At 39.0% G+C, this 19,882-nt stretch overlaps 1 protein-coding gene across 2 annotated transcripts in view; it reads right to left on the reverse strand.

The window, feature by feature from the left end:
* Positions 1-6,689: 6,689 nt before the first annotated feature.
* The window catches only part of LOC130909352 (NALCN channel auxiliary factor 1-like), a 54,907-nt gene continuing 41,714 nt past the window's right edge, over positions 6,690-19,882 (reverse strand). The window contains exons 2-4 of one of the 2 annotated variants that reach the window (XR_009061739.1): positions 17,333-17,504; positions 10,331-11,200; positions 6,690-9,672 (exon numbers count right to left, since the gene is read on the reverse strand). Coding sequence is in view for 1 of the 2 variants with exons in the window: in XM_057825703.1 (XP_057681686.1) it covers positions 10,902-11,200; positions 17,333-17,504 (471 nt within the window). In the remaining variant the exon portion in view is untranslated. Of the gene's footprint in view, positions 9,673-9,880; positions 11,201-17,332; positions 17,505-19,882 lie in introns of those variants that run through there. The other variant, XM_057825703.1, reaches the window with a different exon arrangement.

The raw sequence follows: 19,882 nt of genomic DNA on the forward strand, positions 1-19,882 counted from the left end.
AACCATAGTTGGAGGAAGCTCCAGTGGGCACACAAGCAGTGTAAAAGCATTCCAGACACCAGTAAACTGTCTGAGTCCAATACAAGATTTGTATTTCAACCCGTCCAAAACTGGAGGCCATATTCAATTAAGTAGAGTGAAGCCTCGGTTTGCTAGAGATAAGGACCGAGTGAGCCCATGCAAATTGCGAAAATCCGTGAATAATTGACGTCCTCACCCGCACCCCAGAATTCACTTCTAATTGCTTGGATGTCAAAAGATAGCAGCAAAGCACTTAAAACAGACAGGGATATATATAAAGCATCTACACTACGCATCTAGCATGGACACTATCATGAATTGTTGTTACATGAATGCTTCTTTTTGTAAAAATTTCAAACGTAACCAAATTCACATCATGATTTAAGATATGTTCTAAACAGCACCCTATTAGAATGTGTGAAGACATTATTGTGTGACGAGATGGTGACGAACTCATTCGTGGCCATTGACGGTAATGGACATCCAATCCATTCTGACTGGGAGCAGAGGGGCTGGCAGTGATCATTCTCAAATGAGTTGGTAACAAATTAATTTTAAACAGTAGGGTAATTTAAAATCAGAAAAAAAGAAATTTCAGACATAGTTAAAATATTTATCGATCTCCCAAAAACTTGAAATCCTTCAAATTTCATTTGTTAAACAGAGGATCAGAGTCAGGTAAAAAAAGATTGGGGTTTTAAAATGTATTCATTTATTTTTAAATATTAACCCTTTAACACCGGACTTGTCGATGGCGACACGTTTACACATATTATCTTTTAAACCTTGTCATGCTGTTATTACATCACCCACGTTCGACTGGTTGGTTTCGGTTAAAAAGTGCCGAACTTGAGGTCCACGTCCATTAAAATGGGAGATGATTTCAAATGAGTTTTATAGTTTTATTGCCCTCATAAATAAATATTAAAACGCTACATGGACCATATGTTTATGTCCATATTCCCATAATTTCGTGTCCTTTTTTCAAAACGGAAAGCGCCACAAAAAACTACATATCCCAGGAGCCATTGTGAGTTCACAAAGGAAGGACGTCATCCGAAAACCTTTAATATATTGCCGAGCAAGACTCCCTGTAAAGAGAGGGAGGTGAGATAGCAAGCGTCGGCCGGTTGGATTGAGTGAGCGACTTTGCAAAACGTGCAGGATGTAACAAAAACTAAATTTAGTGCTAGCAAATGCATTATTTCATCAACTCCAGGATGGGCCAGTTTTTTTTCTTCGGATGATTTACTGAGTGACAAGAGTGACAGCAGTACGCAAAGGGCGGAAGATTAAATGACACCATCTGGAAGTGTGATCTGTGTAATGTAGCCCCATGTCTTGTTTCACGATTAAACTGAGTGGCATGCTTGAAGAAATTGAACTGAACTGGCTTATTGTATTTATTTTTTAAATACTTTTTTTCAATGTTATATATTTTTTTCACAATCAATCTTTTCAAGTTGTATATCAGGCGTCAGCTACCTTTTTGATGTGGAGTGCCACTTTCAAATTTTCTTGACAATCAGTGTGCCACACCAAGATTAATGATGGACATCCAAATGTTTGTATCCAACAGAGCTTTAATTTTACTCCAAAGAAAACAACATGGACATACATTAAAATCCTATAACTACCATTCTTCTTTATCAATTAACAAAAAATTAATGCGTATTGTAGAAAATATCAATATTTAAAAATAACTTGTGCAACAGTAATAACAGCTGTACAGCATCATCTTATGTAAACATGTCCCACACACACACAGCCCTGTAAGAAAAGAGGAACAGGTGTGATTCTCAGTGCAGGTCTCTCACAGTACAGAGCGGGCTATTTTAACCATCAAAGTCAGAACAGGCAACTCTAAGGCTATGTTCATACTACAGGTCTTAATGCATGAATCCGATTTTTTCGTGTTTTTCCAACTCGAGTGAGGCATTACCTTGACAGTCTGAACGTGACAAGTCGCATAGAACTGGACCATTTCAAATCCGATCTGGGTCACTTTCGTATGTGGTTCAAATCCAATCTGGGCCACATTTTTCCAGAATGTCGCGGCGGTCTGTACTGTCAAGTCTCCTAAATCGGAATTCATGCAGCAATTACGTTATCAAAGAGCGAGAGAGACGCTACGTTAGCGGTGCAGCTATGCGTTATTAGCGCCTAGCTTGCATTTAACACGGCTTTTGGGGAAGAGCCGGGCTTGACAACAGTCATAAAAAATATTGGTCACTGTTGGTCTACTGTATATCACCTGTTTTGACCATAGTATGTAGAAAGGACAAAAACGCCTATGACCATACCTGCTGTTTCTGTCAGTGTCATTTTTTCTGTTGAATGTTTATCCTAACAAGTTGAATAAATATTATCACACTTCAAAACGTTTCGTTGAGCATGTCTGGTTGTCAAAACATTTTGGGATTTTTTTGTCTTTTTGGGTCCAAAATGTTGATAATAACTGATCAGTGAAGAAAACAACAGTTTGGATGTGATGGTTATGGTGTCTTGAAAAAAGGGACCCAACCAGGCTATTGTGAACATTTTTTTCTTTGAAATATAAAGGCAACATCAAAAGCATGCAGATTCGGACAAAATAGGCCCAGGTGTTAAAGGTTAACTCATTATCTGCTGCTGACGGTGATAGACGTCCAATCAATTTTGATTGGGTTAGGGTTCGATCGCTGCCAGTCGAATTGGATTGGATGTTTTTCGCCGTTAGTGGCAGTGAAACATGATCACTCAATTGTCAGCATTCCCAGTTGATTTGATGTCCATACCTGTCAATGGCAGTGAATGAATTAAGGGCTTGAAGCAACAAAATAATACAGCTGTATAATGAAAAAAAAGACTATGAATTCAGGGCTGCAAGCTACAAAATAATACAGATTTAAAAGGATAATAGGATGATGAAAAAAAAAAAAACTACAGGGTGTTCCAAAATGTTTGACCCCATTTCGTAGGCCAATAATTTTGACAGTTTTCGTTAAAATGACCTCAAATTTTCACAGCTTGTGTAGCAACGCTTCAAGTTTTTGTGTGTAATGTTTGGCATTTCTATCTTTTCAGGTTAAGAAATGCTGTTCACTTCAAAAGTAAAGGAATTTTGCGTGTTCGAGTATGCTCAGTCACCGAAGACAGTGCAGCATGCCTTCTTCACAAATTTTGCAAAGAACACACCAACTACAAAACGAATTAGGACTTGGCACCAAAAGTTTCAAGAAATTTCAGCGAGTTTGGCACAAGCTCGAATACTGACTCGACGTGTGCACAGGCGGCACTCATATTGAACATTTATGAAAATCTGTCATAGAACCAACAAATATTTGTACTTTTCTTTGTAAATTTAACCAATAAAACTTATGACCTTCAACATAAAGTGTATTTAGTTTCATTAAGATCGATCAAGTAGTTTCCGAGATATGGGAATTTAGAATAGGGTCAACCATTTTGGAACACCCTGTATATCAGCGGTCTCAAACCGACTCCACAAAGGGCCGCAGTGGGTCCTGGTTTTTGTTCCAACAGATCCAGCACAAACAGTTCAACCAATGAGGTTTCTACTAACATAAGCAGCACCTGATTGCAATCAACTGATTACACTTGTAAGAAACCAGATTGGTGAAAAGGTATTTGTCTCGTTTGGTTGGAATGAAATCCAGTACCCCCTGCGGCCCTTTGAGGACCGGTTTGAGACCACTGCTGTATATAGAGTGTATATATTCAATATACTTACACGAGTAAAACAAACTTTGCAGAAAAAAGATAAAATGTCCAGTGCCAGCAAAAAATTCAAGAAAATCACATCCAAGATTGCTCAATTTATCGCATTGGATTATTTATGTAAAACAAAATCCTGTTTAAGTCTAGTAACTGTTTAAGTGACTAGCTCCATCTAGTCCTAAAACTGTGACGTGCAACATTATGAGGGCTGAATTTCTGCTTCATGTATGGGCCAGGGCTATATTCTTTTATTTTTTTTAATAATTTGCTGAGGGCCAATAAAAACAGGGCAGCCGGCCGCAACTGGCCCACCAGCCATAGTTTGGACAACCCTGGCCTAGCCAAATGGATGTTTGGTACTCGCATGCTAGCTATTATGTTTTGGTAGAAATAAAAACTTGCGAGCCCAGATCATATTTCACACAGAAGGACTAAAATTGTAAATTGGAAGGGGGGGGGGGCGTCTTATTTCGATACCCCCCACATTTTTGTTTAGTGGTGTGTTGTGCGTTTGTGTGTTTTTCTCACAGCTCAATAAAGGTTGAGAACGATGCCAGCTGCCGATCAACCTGTCCTCGGGCGCCCCCTCCTGTTAAAAGTGGTTAATGATAACAATGAACCACAAAATTAAAGGTCAATTCAGCCATTACGTCGCACCTTTTGTTACCATGATATGAATATTGATGGTTTTTTTTCTTCTTCTATTTAAATACACACTATTTATGAAACTGATGCATTTGTGAGGTTTTTCAATTTGTATATAAAGTATACAGCTCTGGGGGTAAACTTTCTAATTATCTAGTTAAATGCGTACTATAGCCATGTAGTAATTTTATAAAACTCACACAGGTATTTACAGTAAATACTGTTACTGTAAAAGTATACGTAAACACTACTCACGTCCAAAAACTCCACATTCTCATAACAAATTGTGATTGATTTGAACGCCTGTAACTTTTATACACAGATAGTTTAACGGATGTCTTTAAAATGTGATGTTATGCTTCCCTCTGCAGGTCAACGTCGAAACCTTCCTGTCAAAGGCGTCTTTGGTCTATTTTGGATCTACTCAAAGGCCGCTAAAATGAATTTGAGTACCGCTAAAAATTAGAAATCGTTATTGCCAACTGTATGTTTGTTTGTTTTTTACAAATATATATATATAAAAAAAGCTGCAAAAGTGTGAAATGATATTGTATTGGATTGCAATGGAAATATTTCGATAACAAAAATACAGCACCCCCTCGCCTCAAATATGGTTTCTTCCACTCAATTCCTCCCACCTCAACGTTGCAGTGACATACATTACATTATGTGGAGTATTTCTTGTATGCCACCAACACCCTATTTCTTTTCTCATCTTTCTGCATTTTAACCTAGTTTTTTATGTTGACAGATAAGAGCGGGAGATGGTATTTTTTATTTTATTTTTCTAGCATGGCCTCGTTTTTGAATTGTAATGACAGAAGCTAGCGTCTGTTCTGTCATGCAAATCATTTGAAACCAAGGCGACTCCTCAATAGACCTATCTTTGGCATTTGTAATACGTACTCACTGTAGGGTGCTGGTTTACTTCAAGAAAAATACATAGCCTACTGTTAATGTACAGAATGCATGATGTATAGGTGCTTCCCCAAAAATTGTTATCTTCTCCCATAAAGTACCTTGGTCATGTTATGTTCATTCATTCATTCATATTCTGTACCGCTTATCCTCACGAGGGCTGCAGGGGTGCTGGAGCCCATACACGCTAACTATGGGCAGGAAACGGGTACACCCTGAATTGGTTGCCAGTCAATTGCAGGTCACATATACAGTGGTATGAAAAAGTATCTGAACCTTTTGGAATTTCTCACATATCTGCATTAAAATCACCATCAAATGTGATCAGATCTTTGACGAAACCACACAGATGAAAAAACTGCTTTAACTAAAACCACCCAGACATTTATAGGTTTTCATATTTTAATGAGGATATTATGCAAAAAATGACAGAAGGGTGGGGGGTAATAAGTAAGTGAACCATCACATTTAGTATTTTGGCAGCGATAACTTCAACCAGACGCTTACGGTAGCTGCAGATCAGTCTGGCACATCGATCAGGACTAATCTTGGCCCATTCTTCTCTACTAAACTGCAGAAGTGCAGTCAGTTTTGTGGGATGTTTGGCATGAATCGCTGTCTTTTGGTCATGCCACAGCATTTCAATGGGGTTCAAGTCTGGACTTTGACTTGGCCACTCCAGAACGCGCATTTTGTTCTTCTGAAACCATTCTGAAGTTGATATACTGTACTTCTGTGTTTTGGATCATTATCTTGTTGCAGCATCCATCCTTTTTTTTTTTTTTTTTTTTCAGATTTATCTGTCTGACCGACGGCCTCAGGTTTTCCTGCAAAACATCCTGGTAAACTTTTGAATTTATTCTTCCATTAATGATTACAAGTTGTCCAGGAAAACAGCCCCAAATCATGATGCTCCCTCCACCATGCTTCACGGTGGTGATGAGGTGTTGAGGTTGGTGAGCTGTTCCATTTTTCCTCCACGCATGAAGTTGTGTGTTACTCCCAAACAATTCAACTTTGATTTCATAAGTCCACAAATTATTTTGCCAAAACTTCTGTGGCGTGTCTAAGTGCCTTTATGCGAACATCAAACGAGCAACAATGTTGTTGTTTTTTTAGACAGCAGGGGCTTCCTCTGTGGAGTCCTCCCATGAACACCATTCTTGGCCATAGTTTTACATATAGTTGATGTGTGCACGGATAGGGTTCTTTTTTATCTCTTTGAGTATTTTGCACTGAACTCTTGGCGTCATCTTTGGTGGACTGCCACTCCTTGGGAGAGAAGCAACAGTGCCAAACTCTCTCCATTTGTAGAAAACACTGACTGTCGAATGAGGAACATCCAGATTTTTCGAGAGGTTTTGTATCCTTTCCAAGCTTTATACAAATCAACAATCCTTGATCGCAGGTCTTCAGACAGCTCTTTTGACCGAGCCATGATGCACACCAGACAATGCTTCTCATCATGACAATTCTTACCAGGTGTGTGTTTCATAGTGGGCAGGGCAGCTTTAAACCACTAATCAGTGATTGGGCACACACCTGACATAAATTGTTTGGTAAAAATTGGTTTCAATTGCTCTTTAAGCCTCCTAAGGCAGAGGGTTCACTAACCCCCCGCCCCCCTTCTGTCATTATTTGCATGCTATCCTCATTAAAATATGAAAACCTATGTTTGGATGGTTTGAGTTAAACCAGACAGTTTTTACATCTGTGTGATTTTGAAAAGATCAGATCACATTTGATGGTGATTTTATGCAGAAATGTGAGAAATTTCAAAATGTTCAGTTAATTTTGCATACCACTTTATAAACATCCATTCACACAATCACACTTGTGGGGAATTTAGTGTTCACACAGGAAGGCCAGAGCTTAGGATTGGAACCCTTGATCTCAGAACTGTGAGGCAAACCTGTTAACCACTATTCCACTGTGCCGCCCATTACAGTATGTTTGTTTTTAAAATACAATCCTTTTCTCTATAATTGTGTTCATCAACCATATAACATTTCTCAGATTTGTAGGTTTAGTCACATTCCCATGGAGACTGCATCCAAATGCTCAAAAATTTAATTTGCCTGCCGTTGACCTCAGACGCTTTCTGTCATCACACCAAGCACTCACAAAAACACTGAAAAATAATCTGTAACATAATTTATATTTATTTTTTATTATTTTGAACAAAATGTTAATAAATACATTTTTTTTGTACGTCCAACAAAGAGCATGACTTGTGGGACGCGTTTTATAAATAATTTCATTTCTTCAAGTCTTTTGTAAAAAAAGAAAGAAAAATAGCAAACTAAAGCATCTCTAGTATGACAATATGATAACGTTATCATTTTTTTGTCTGTAATTGAACCCTTTTCGTAATTCAAGTGTTTTTTTGTAACTTTTTTTTCACGACCTCTTCATCGCATCTTTTTAAACATCCAACTTAGTCCTACTCATCAAGTCACACCACTGCATTAGACAACAGAAAAATGCGTCAATAATAATCTCCAAAAGCAGACAGAAACTGAGGAGGCTAACAAAAATCACAGTGAGAGTCAGACAGTGATTGGGAGAGAGGCAGGATGTGAATCGTAAAAGGGGGTGGGAAGCCATTTTCGGGGACATATTTACAACAGAAAGGATCTTGTGCATAGATGCACGAAACATGAGAACAGATAGAGATGAGAGGAAGAAATACATCCACTGCTGTCTTCCAGGGAATGTTTTTTTTTTTTTCGGGGGTGAGTGAGGATTCAGGCAAACAGGATCAGACAAGGGTCAGGAGTTTGAAGTCTATGTACGGCTTTCAAAATCAAAAGGTGGATACTGGCATGACTTGCCCTGCTTTTAGGAGGTTACGTTTAATGAGGCAGGAAGTCCTTGAGGGAATAGGCCAATTGTATCTAAAAACCAAAAGATGAAATGAGGCTTCACTCAAAGAAAGGAAAGAGAGATATTGTCGCAAGAGGATTCTGCATCCTGTTTGGATTAGAATTTCTGTGAAAAAGTATTAGGGTCACACTGAAAAGATTTTCTCTAAATTGCAACAGTCATGAAATTCTATGGGCAGGTTTTATTCTAAGTTTGGCACTTGGGGGGAAAAAGAATTAAACATTCAAATTGTTCAGTCAGTGTTTGCATCTGTCTGTTTTAAAATGGCAGGTATCAATTTAGGTTTACTCCAATGTATTTGCATTTAGTATTTTAGAGCAGTTTTTCATTTATGTTCAACTTTACAGTAAAACACTTGGATGTGTAACAATGTATTTATATTTAGGTGCCTTTTAAATATTAGAACTGAAAAATGCTAGTTCCTGACAATAATATTTAATATATGTTATAGGAATATAAACTTATTTTTTTCATGAAATTGCAGTGTCCTTTGAGGAATTTTCAAATACCGTAATCAAAGATGTGTGTGGGGGTTGCGCGGGTAATTGCTATTTGAAGGCCAGAAGGACTACAATAATACGACAAAATAAACAATGAAACTTTTTTTTTTAACCAAATGAAAGGTGAAGATGTAATTATTGACCGACTTCCAGCAGGGAACAATTTGAGAAGGGCCGCGGCTTGCAAAACAGGGGCGTGTCTGGAAATGAGGGTGTCACTGGCACGTGGTCTATAGTTAACCGTATTTGTAACTGACCTCTTCCACGCCCAGTCGCACTGGCACGAGCTACAGTATACGGCTAACCCTATACATAAACGATATGAAGCAAGCCAATTCGCCAATTATTTTTAAGCACATGATTTTTGCTGATATTGTGAAAGTGCAAATCTGGGAGATGTTTAGGAATACAATTATGTAACAATTTATGTGCGTTATCGCTGGCGCTTTGTTATGATATATGGCCAGACAGGCCCCCCCGTCTTGCAAGCCACAGTCAACATGCAATTGAATGCGTCAGACAGACTTGTTAAATATCTTTTGAGTGTGGCCCCTCTCCTCCTCTAATATCCCTTTCCCCCTTTTTGACATTAGGCAATTATGAATCAGTCATTTGCAGGCTTAATCGGACAGAATTTCACACTTAAGACACTCATTATGTCATAACTACAAACTCAGTCATCAATTTGAACTCTACAAAACAGCAGATGAGCACAAGTTAAAAACAGATTAAAAAAAAAAAAAACATACACAGGGATGGTTCAGCCCTTGAAATCTCCTCGCATTCCTCCCATGCCAATGCAGTGGCAGCCCTTTGCATGTCTGGGTTATAGATTTGTCTAGTTAGGGGTGAAGCTTGAAGAACATAGTACCTTTCTTTGATTCATTTTGAAACAGGTATAATATTGCTCCATTGCCACTTCTGGCCTGACGAGGGGTGTACAGCATAGAGGCACTCAAGATGTGGGGTCTCAATTATCAACCTGAGTGAAGACAAATGAAAAATGTCTTTTAAAGTGTCATGTTTAATAAAATAAAAGAAACATTTTTGATTGCATTCACAAAGAGGTTGGATGTTACATCCTGATCCTACCTAAATTAATTGAAGTGGTGTCCTAAACTAGATCAACAGACATTTTTGTCAAGAATCCGCTGCTTGTGCAGACTGCCACTAGCCAATACAAAATCTGATTGTTTTTTTTTTGAAAAAAAAAAAAAAAAAAAAAAACATACTGTGCATTCTGCCCCAACTAGCGTAATAATGAAGAGATGGTATGAGCGTTTAAACCCAACACGGGCTAATTCCGTTCAAACCAAAAAGTCATAAATCGGGTCACTCATATTGTAAGGCACCACTTTTAGCATTTGCAGTAGGGTGCCCAAAGATTATGAGATGAGTAGGGTTAATTAATACCAAAGCATAATCCCAAACATTGAGTGCATGATATAAATGGGTCAATGGATACTTTATGAATGCAGTTGATAAATGAGGCCCCTGGGGTTTGGCATCAACAACCTTCCGGTTTTCTACTTTTTCACCCCTTTTTCATTCCTACAGTCTTATAGACAACAAACTGTCAGTTTAGAGCCATCATGAGGTAAATTTAACACTATCAGGTGCACACTGCTTGGGGCCGTTACCTTTTAGTTCTCAGTGTACTTGAGGCCTAAACTGTTCAGGCATGTACATTAGAGCTAGGGAGAGGAAGAGTTAAAAAAAAAAAAAAAAAAAAAAAAAAAGATTGCTGAAAAATGACTGCAGTGTATGCTGAAAAAAGACTGATGGATGAGTTACTTCAAGGTATTAACCATGAAGGAAGAGGAAAGGAATAGCATGGATGACTCAAAAAGAAGGCATCAAATTTTTGAATGTAACGACGAGCAGGGGGGCACACTTCATCGCTGTCCACTTTGATGTGCAATCGAGACACGAAAACACATTAAAAAAAAAAAAAAAACAGAAGGAAAGGAAAGGTGGAGGCACAACGTGCTCCAAAACATATGGCAGGAATAGAAACAATGAGCAGGTTTTAAGTGGAGAGAGGTCACTTCTTTAAGAGGGTGGTCCAGTCCACCCTACGCTTCAGTAAAGCCCTCCCACTTCCTGTGTTTTTCCGACAGCGCAGAAAAGAGGCGATCCCAAAGTGCCAACGTCACAATACGATGTTGGCAAAAGCAAAACGCTTCTTAAAACTTCAGTTAATCTCAAAACTCAGTCATCGTTGGATGCGCTCTTTTCTGCTGAGAAGGAGACAACCACGCCCACCAACGTGGAATTATGAGAGGCCGATATGATGATGACTGTGTGCAGTAGGACAAGTGCCAGCAGGCAGAGCTTCAGCCGCCCGCTATAGAGTTTCGGGGTGGCGGTGGAGGTGAGCGAGGCTCCTTTGGGCCAACAGGAGGAGGCAGTCCTTTTTAGCTTCTCGACTGAGGGGCCGTCTGTGTTTGACTCCCATCGGACATCGCAGCATTCTGCCTTGCTCTCCAGTGGATGTTCTCCCAAGAGTCCTAAAAGAAAAACATCTTTACTATAAATGTGTAAAACCTTGACAGAAGATTATCAAAATTACAAAAAAACGAACAAAAAAAAAAAAACAGCACAAACGGAATTTTACGATTACTACTAAAGCTCAATTGGACAAACAGCACCTTTAACATGTACATCTCAGCAAAAAGAATCTTTATACACATTGACAAAAAAAAAGTATGCCTATATTTTTTAATTTTAAAACATACACAATATACAATAACAAAATTTAAAATACAATTTTCTGATGTGTAATAGTGGGGAAAAACCTAAATAAAAGTCAGTATTTCCAGAAAGTGGCTGTTCATCAAAGGGCTGGTACAATAGTGTACCGTACGAATGCTATTTTTAGATCGTGACGTCGCCATCGTAATGCGGAAGTAAAAGTGTGACATTACACACACGCCCTCGCATACAATCCATTATAGAATATTTCTGCTTGTTTTCTCTGGTAATTTTTCAAAAATAAACATGCGGATCAAACACTGCTGCTATGGAACCTGTAAAAACGACTCTAGACATTACGACATATGAAGGATGTTTTCTTAATACGTTTCCCGAAACCAAAAACTCGGAGGAAAAAATGTGAAGAATGGATTAACTTCCATTAATGATTGCATATTGAAGGACGTCCAAAAGACCAGTTTAATGCCAACAAGGTTCACATTTCATATGCAGTAAACATTTTGTCGGGGCCATGGTCCTTCAGAAGACAAAGAGGTAAGCCATCTTGATATTTTTTATTATTTTTTAGCACGGCGTTTTGCCGTTCTGCTTCTGTCTGACAATGAATGACCTGAAAAAAATTAAAGTGATATCTGACTGCCACCGTTGTTACCCTTTCTGTTGTAAAGAAACAACTTTAGTAAGGGGGAAGTGTAAATAAATTAACAGAATTAAGTAGGAGTGCACGATATCCATTTTTTTGTAACCGATACGGATATAGATAACTTCCTGCTCCTCAAGGCCGATACCGATACAATAACTGATATATATACATATATATATATATATATATATATATATACTTTTAAAATGTAAATTCACATGGGTTTTGAACACCTGTAGGCCAAAAATACTGGTGGTGGATTCAGCAAAGATTTGCCTTTGACCTAACCAGAATTTTCATGACAACATGAACATTATTATAATGAACAAAACAAAGACAAGAACAGTTTTGACTTCAAATAAAGTGCCCATATCTACTTTTTCAAATAAATATAATTTGAGTCAATCACAATCAATTAGTCAATACCATTGATGATGTGTTCCCCTGAACAATGAGCAAACATAAGACCCAACAGGTATTGTGCTTTGTCAGCAGATAAAACATTTGGTGCAACAGTAGAGGAGACTTTTGAGGTCTTGGACCATGAAACAACTCAAACCTACACATCCCAATCCACTGGGCCTATTACTAATGTTACTGGATTTATTGGGATGACGTCATAACTCCTATTATCGGACCAATAATTAACAGACCGATAATTATCGTGCACCTCTAAAATTAAGATTTGTTATTGATGAAAAAATTAAAAGTGTTCGTAGGCTGTCACTGAGTAGCATTTGGGATCGCTACACAAAACTAACACTATAAATTACCTCCATGAACGGTCAGAGACGTAAGACAACCAGCGGATATAATATATAACAAAGACAGGGCATATGGTGGTAACGGATAGCTTGTTGAAACAGGAGAACGTCATTGTCAGTGGTGTAAGGAAAAAGGAGTGGATCAGGTCGGTTCTTTTTCAGCCCTCGACACTCAAGCCATCCCTTTAACTGAACATATTTATGTTCTTTCAAATCTTTACCGGTGAATTTGGCAGCAGGGACATCATTTTCAGACAGAATTTGTAGGTTTAGCTCAGTAAACATCTCGTTCGTATACTACATGCATCTAGCATGAGGGACAAACGTGAGCGTGTCCCCCCTTAGCAACAGTTGCTAACGTCATGAAGATTAATGAGCAGAACTGACTCGTGCGGTATGCTATTGCTAGTACGATTTCAGTCAATCAAATGCTGGTATCCCAGATTGCCCGTCCTTCCTGAGTCATCATTAATACTCATGATCACACATTACCCCCATGCTATCATTGCTCCACTGGCTTCCAGTTCATTTTAGAATTGATTTCAAACTTTTACTGTTTGTTTTTAATTCTATTAATGGCCAGGCTCCTTATTTATCAGAGATTTTAACCTTCCGTAACTCTGGCAGGGCTCTTCATCCTACTGGCAAGCTTCTTTTGCAAGTTCCTAGGTTGGGAAACAGTGGGGTGACCTTTCTTTTGCAGTTGCCGCCCCCAGGTTGTGGAATAGCCTACCCCCTGAATTCTGCCCCATTACAAATATAGGCCCTTTTTAATCACGGTTAAATGACCCACTTTTTTAGACTCGCTTTTTCTCCAGAAAAGGGAAACCTGGTTTTTTTTATTTCTTATTTCTGAAGGGTTTTTGTCATGTATGAGACGGAGGAACCAGTTGCGTATCACAGGCACAGGATTTTATTGATGTTGACAAAGAAAACAATCAGGTCAAGCAGTAATGGCTAGTTGGCATGCAAACATATGCTGAATTCGCTGACGAACTGACACTGAATACTATGTTTTCGTGCCTTATATCCTGTTCTAAGTTGTTCTTTGTGACACATCAAAGAGCAAACTGTCCTTGTGACATATGCTTTGTGATCCATGAGTGGGATGGAATATGCTGGTAAACTGTCTTTGTGAATGCTTTGTGATGCATGTGTGTGATGGAATATACTGGCACATGACCGGTCTTATTGGATGTTATCTGTTATATTTGCAGTTTTTAATTTTATCGCGATGCGTTATTTTTTTTATTTTTTCCCTAATGTTATTGTATTGTACTTTCTTGCCTTTTATGTATCATGAACTATGGTTGTCGTTGTTGTAAAGCACTGTGAGGACCTTTCAGGTTTTTGTAAAGGGCTTTAGAAATAAATGTGATTTGATCACATGCACCAGTGTTGTTAATAACGGCGTTACAATATAACGGCGTTACTAACGGCGTTATTTTTTTAAGTAATGAGTAATCTAATTAATTACTTTTCTCATCTTGGCAACGCCGTTACCGTTACTGAGGCGGGAAAGGCGTGCGTTACTATGCGTTACTAAGTTGGTTGAATAAAAAAAGTCTGAGAGAAACGGACTCACGGGGACGAGAGCAGAGCAGGAGTGGGGCCGTTGCAACCGCGATGCTAGGTGGCTCCAATAATACCTGACTGTAGCCATAGCCGACAAACTACGCCCACATGACACGGTAGATATCATATTATAGAACTAGATGCAAATGACAGACACAGCTGCATTGCCAACATGTTTTAAGGACACATGCATTAGTAAACAGCCGCCATCTTAAAGCAGTAGACCTCTCAGGAAGGCCCTGATGTAGAGATCCTTCCTAGCGAACCTAAGTAATTTTTTTTTTTTTTTTTTTTTAAATCTAAAATGCTCCTAAATCGGCAAAATCTTAACTTAAATCTATCTTTAAATGATGAAAAAGTTTTAAAACTTACACATGTTTAAAGTAGACAGAAGGGAACTAATGCAATAACGGGAGCAATTTTAACAACTTTAACGATTGATTCACAACTTTAAATGACTTCCACACATAGCAAAGATTACCAGCTAGTTATCGCAATACCCTTGTGTCTAGTTAAGTGGAGGGTAAAGAATTGGGCTAGGGCCAACTGTCCCCCAAACCCTTTAAGCTTTACATTGAGTGACCTGTTTTTTGTTTGTTTGTTTGTTTTTTGAGAAAAAAAAAATTATCACTAGTTACTTTGCCAAGTAACTAATTACTCTTACATTCAGGTAACTGAGTTACTAACGCAATTACTTTTTGGGAGAAGTAATTTGTAACTGTAATTAATTACTTTTTTAAAGTAAAATTAACAACACTGCCTGTGTGTAATGTGGTGTGAGTATAACAGATATCACAAAATGGCTCTGCTCGTAAGCTGTGTCATTAAACTTTTTGTTCTCCATTAATAGACATCTCAGAAATACAAAGTCATTTCAAATAGGTGTTGTCTGTCACTGTAAAGTAGACTATGGCTACGTTCACACCACAGCTCAATTCCAGTTTTGTTTTTTTGCCCATTACTGACATTTTCATGCCGTATGAACAATCCAATTCCTATGTTTTCAAATCCGACCTGGGCCTTTTTCATTTGTGGATATAAATCGGATATGGACCCAATGCATCTGATGCATCAGTACACATGTGATATATACGTCATCAACAAGTGGAATACGTCACTGCTGTTTAAAAAAAAAAAACATCAGACACGAACAAGCAATGCTGGACAAAGGCACAAATAAAAAAATATCCTTTGCTTCTTGACACCGCACGTGAAGCTATTAGGTTAAAAGAAATGTTGAGACCTCCCGAAGGGACCGCATTTAGTTCCGTAAACACTGTGAAACACAACGACGTGTGACACGAGTCACCGTGCCTATGCGTGGGACGTTATGGAAGCGTTCCCCTCAGCCTGCGAGTAGCAAATGTTCATGCAATATGAACCGTTACATAGAAATATCAATATTACCAAAAAATCTGACATGGGCAACATGCCCTGAGGTGTGAACCTAGCCTAAGGCTACATTGCCAGGGTAGGTTTGAACGGAACACTTCTATGATGTCACACACATGCACACAGTGACACGCGTGACATGTCGTCGTGTGTGACAGTGTTTACAGAAGTAAATGTGGTCCCTTTAGGAGATCTCAGCGGTCACAGTTTTATGGAGCATACCGGAGCCAACATTTTTCAGCCTTAAAGGTTCACGTGCAGTATCAAGAAGTAAAAGGTAATTTTTTGCACCTTTATCCTCCATTGCTCGTTTAAGTGTGTTGTTTTTTCTAAGAGTAGTGACGTATTTCACTTGTTGATATCGTAGAGTTCGGATGTGTATGGTTGAGCGTTCATAGTTCAGAAGCATTGGATACATATGGGAATTATATCCAAATATGAAAAAGTCCCTGGTCGGATTTGCAAACATCAGAATTTGACTGGGCACGGTGTCCGGGTGGTTAGTACACCTGCCTTAAAGTTCTAATATCAGTTCGGTCAGTTTGTGGAGTTCCTAAAAACTTGCATTGTATGTATGAGTGTGCGTGAAAGATAGTTCATCTACTCGTGCCCTACGATTGGCTGGCAACAGATTCAGGGTGTACCCCGCCTACTGACCATAGCTAGCAGGGATAGGCTCCAGGACCTTGGCAACCCTCGTGAGGATAAACAGCTGGGAAAATGAATGAATCACAGAATTTAACTGTTCATACTGCACGAAAATGTCAGCATATGGGTAAAAAAGCTAATTGGCCTGCAGTGTGAACGTAACCTCGGTGAGTGTTTAAGCTTTCAATCGGTTAATTTAGGCTGCGTTCACACTGCAGGTCAAATTCGATTTCTTTGCCAGAATGTGACACCTATCTGAACATTCATAATCTGATTTCGTTCAAATCTGACTTGGTCTCATTTGTATGTGGATAAGAATCTGATATCTATCCGGCACTTCTGCATATGAATGCAAATTATACATCAACAGAAAGTAGAATAGATCACCACTGTTCAACAAAACAAACAACAGACGTGAAAAAGCAATGGGAGACGAAGGTGCAGAAAATACCTATTTCTTCTTGATACCACACGTGAAGCTATCAGGTTAGGAAAAAATGGCTCTGGTAGCATAAAATCCTCAAAATTGGCCTTAATGAAAAAACCCTCCTCAAGGGACCATATTTACATACCTAAACACTATGACACATCGTAACGTGTTGCATTGCATTGCATGTGAGTATTTTCGCGATCACGTTTCATTTACACTGCAAGTGTCATATGTTTCTAAATTATGAACGGCTATAAATTATGAATGGGTATACAGACAAATCGGAATTAACCAAAAATCTGAATTGGTCATCACACCCTGTGTTGTTAGCGTAGCCTTACAGGGGACTTTCAGATTTCCAGATTTTAAGTTCCATCTCCGTGACTAAATGCAACAATCTCAGAAATTAAAACACAAGGCTTGGATCTGTCAAGATTTGAAAACACAGCATTAGGCATACAAAGTTGACAATAACCTGCACAGATGAAGCTGGGGCTGCCACCATGGATCAAGTCGTCATTGTCCGGTAGGATGAATGGACAGCTCTGTTGGACCTCCAGGCAGTACTGGTGGCACGATACCTTTCTTTGACATGACTGCTGGGTAATGGGGAAATACTGGGCACATAGCCAGGGCTTGTAGGCTGTCTGAAAGGGACACAGAAGAATTCATGATAAGAGGAGAAAAGAAAATACATGCTGGTTTATGATGCAATTTCTGGCTACAGTAAATGAAATTCTAAGAAATCCCCCCTTTGCAATTCTTTGTAGTCACCTCTTGTCTTCTCTAGAGACACTCTCTGCAGAGATACTCTCTGAGTATGTTGCACCTATTCACCCCAAAGAAATAAATGATGTTGTCCTTGGGAGAGGGCCTGGTTTATCATTTCTGTTCTTCTCAAATGTGTTTAATGGGTTTGACATCAGGAAGTCAAGGTGTCCCACAGCAAGTTTATCCATCCATCCATCCATCCATCCATCCATCCATCCATCCATCCATCCATCCATCCATCCATCCATCCATCCATCCATCCATCCATCCATCCATCCATCCATCCATCCATCCATCATCTACCGCTTAATCGAACTCAATCTGCAGAATTATGGAAAAATAGGTGAGCTCTACAGTGGTATGAAAAAGCATCTAAACCTTTTGGAATTTCTCGCATTTCTGCAACAAATCACCATCAAATATGATCTGATCTTTGTCAAAATCACACAGATGTAAAAATAGTGTCTGCTTTAACTAAAACCACCGAAAGATTTATAGGTTTATATATTTTAATGAGGATAGCGTGCAAACAATGAGAGAAGGGAGAAAAATAAGTAAGTGATCCCTCTGCCTAAGGAGACTTATAGAGCAATTAAAACCAATTTTTACCCCAAAAAAATTAATCAGGTGTGTGCCCCATCCCTAATGAGTGGTTTAAAGCTGCCCTGCCCACTATAAAACACACACCTGGTAAGAATTGTCTTGATGAGAAGCATCATCTGATGTGCATCATGGCTTGGTCAAAAGAGCTGTCTGAAGACCTGCGATCATGAAGTGTTGATTTGCATAATGCTGGGAAAGGACACAGAACCATCTCTAAAAGTCTGGATGTTAATCAATCAAGAGTTAGAGAAGTTGTCTACAAATGGAGAGAGTTTGGCGCTGTTGCTTCTCTCCCAAGTAGTGGCCGTCCTCCTAAGATGACGCCAAGAGTTCAGCGCGGAATACTCAGAGAGGTTAAAAAGAACCCTAGAGCGTCTGCTAAAACTTACAGAAATCACTGGCACAGTCCAATATCTCTGTGCACACAACAACGACATGTAAAACTATGAACAAGAATCGTGTTCATGGGAGGACTCCACGGAGGAAGTCACTGCTGTCTATAAGAAAAAATTTTAAAAAACATTGTTGCTCGTTTAATGTTTGCAAAAAGGCACATGGACACTCCACATAAGTTTTGGCAAAATATTTTGTGGACTGCTGAAACCAAAGTTCAATTGTTTGGGAGTACCACAAAACGTCGTGTGGAGGAAAAATGGAACAGCTCACCAACATCCACACATTATCTTCACCGTGAAGCATGGTGGAGGGAGCATCATGATTTGGGCTGTTTTTCTGCCTCGGGGCCTGGACAACATGCAATCATTAATGGAAGAATTAATTCAAAAGTTCATCAGGATGTTTTGCAGGAAAACCTGAGGCCGTCTGTTAGACAGATGAAGCTAAAAAGAGGATGGATGCTGCAAAAGACAATGATCCAAAAGACAGAGGTAAATCAACTTCAGAATGGTTTCAGAAGAAAAAAATACACGTTCTCGAGTGGCCAAGTCAAAGTCAAGACTTGAACCCCATTGAGATGCTGTGGCATGACCTAAAGACAGCGATTCATGTCAACCATCCCAGGAATCTGACTGAACTACAGCAGTTTTGTAGAGAAGAATGGGCCAAGATTAGTCCTGATCGATGTGCCAAACTGATCAGCAGATACAGGAAGCGTCTAGTTGAAGTTATTTCTGCCGGGGGGGGGGGGGGGGGGGGGGGGGGCAGAAAATATTAAATGTGATGGTTCACTTACTTATTCCCCACCCCCTTCTGTCATTGTTTGCATACTATCCTCATTAAAATACGAAAACCTGTAAAAGTTTGGGTGGTTTTAGCAGACACTGTTTTTTCATTTGTGTGATTTTGACAAAGATCAGATCACATATGATGGTGATTTTATGCAGAACTGTGAGAAACTCCAAAAGCTTCAGATACTTTTTCATACCACTGTACATATGGATTTAGGAGATCCATCAACTCACATTTTGGTCGTTTACTGATCTTAGACATATGCCAGCTGACTTTGGGTGAGCGACAGCCTTCTAGCCACAATTTGTACAATGATTTACGCACAATCTGGATTTCATTTCTGTTTAAACAAAATTATATGCCTCTATTTCTACCAAAACTATCCTTAACAAACATTATTCCGCCTTTGACTGGTTGACAATCGTTAACTTATATGTTAACTCCTTGTTAGCATGATGTTAAC

The sequence above is a fragment of the Corythoichthys intestinalis genome, chromosome 2, assembly GCF_030265065.1.
Source record: "Corythoichthys intestinalis isolate RoL2023-P3 chromosome 2, ASM3026506v1, whole genome shotgun sequence".
Lineage (NCBI taxonomy): Eukaryota > Metazoa > Chordata > Actinopteri > Syngnathiformes > Syngnathidae > Corythoichthys > Corythoichthys intestinalis.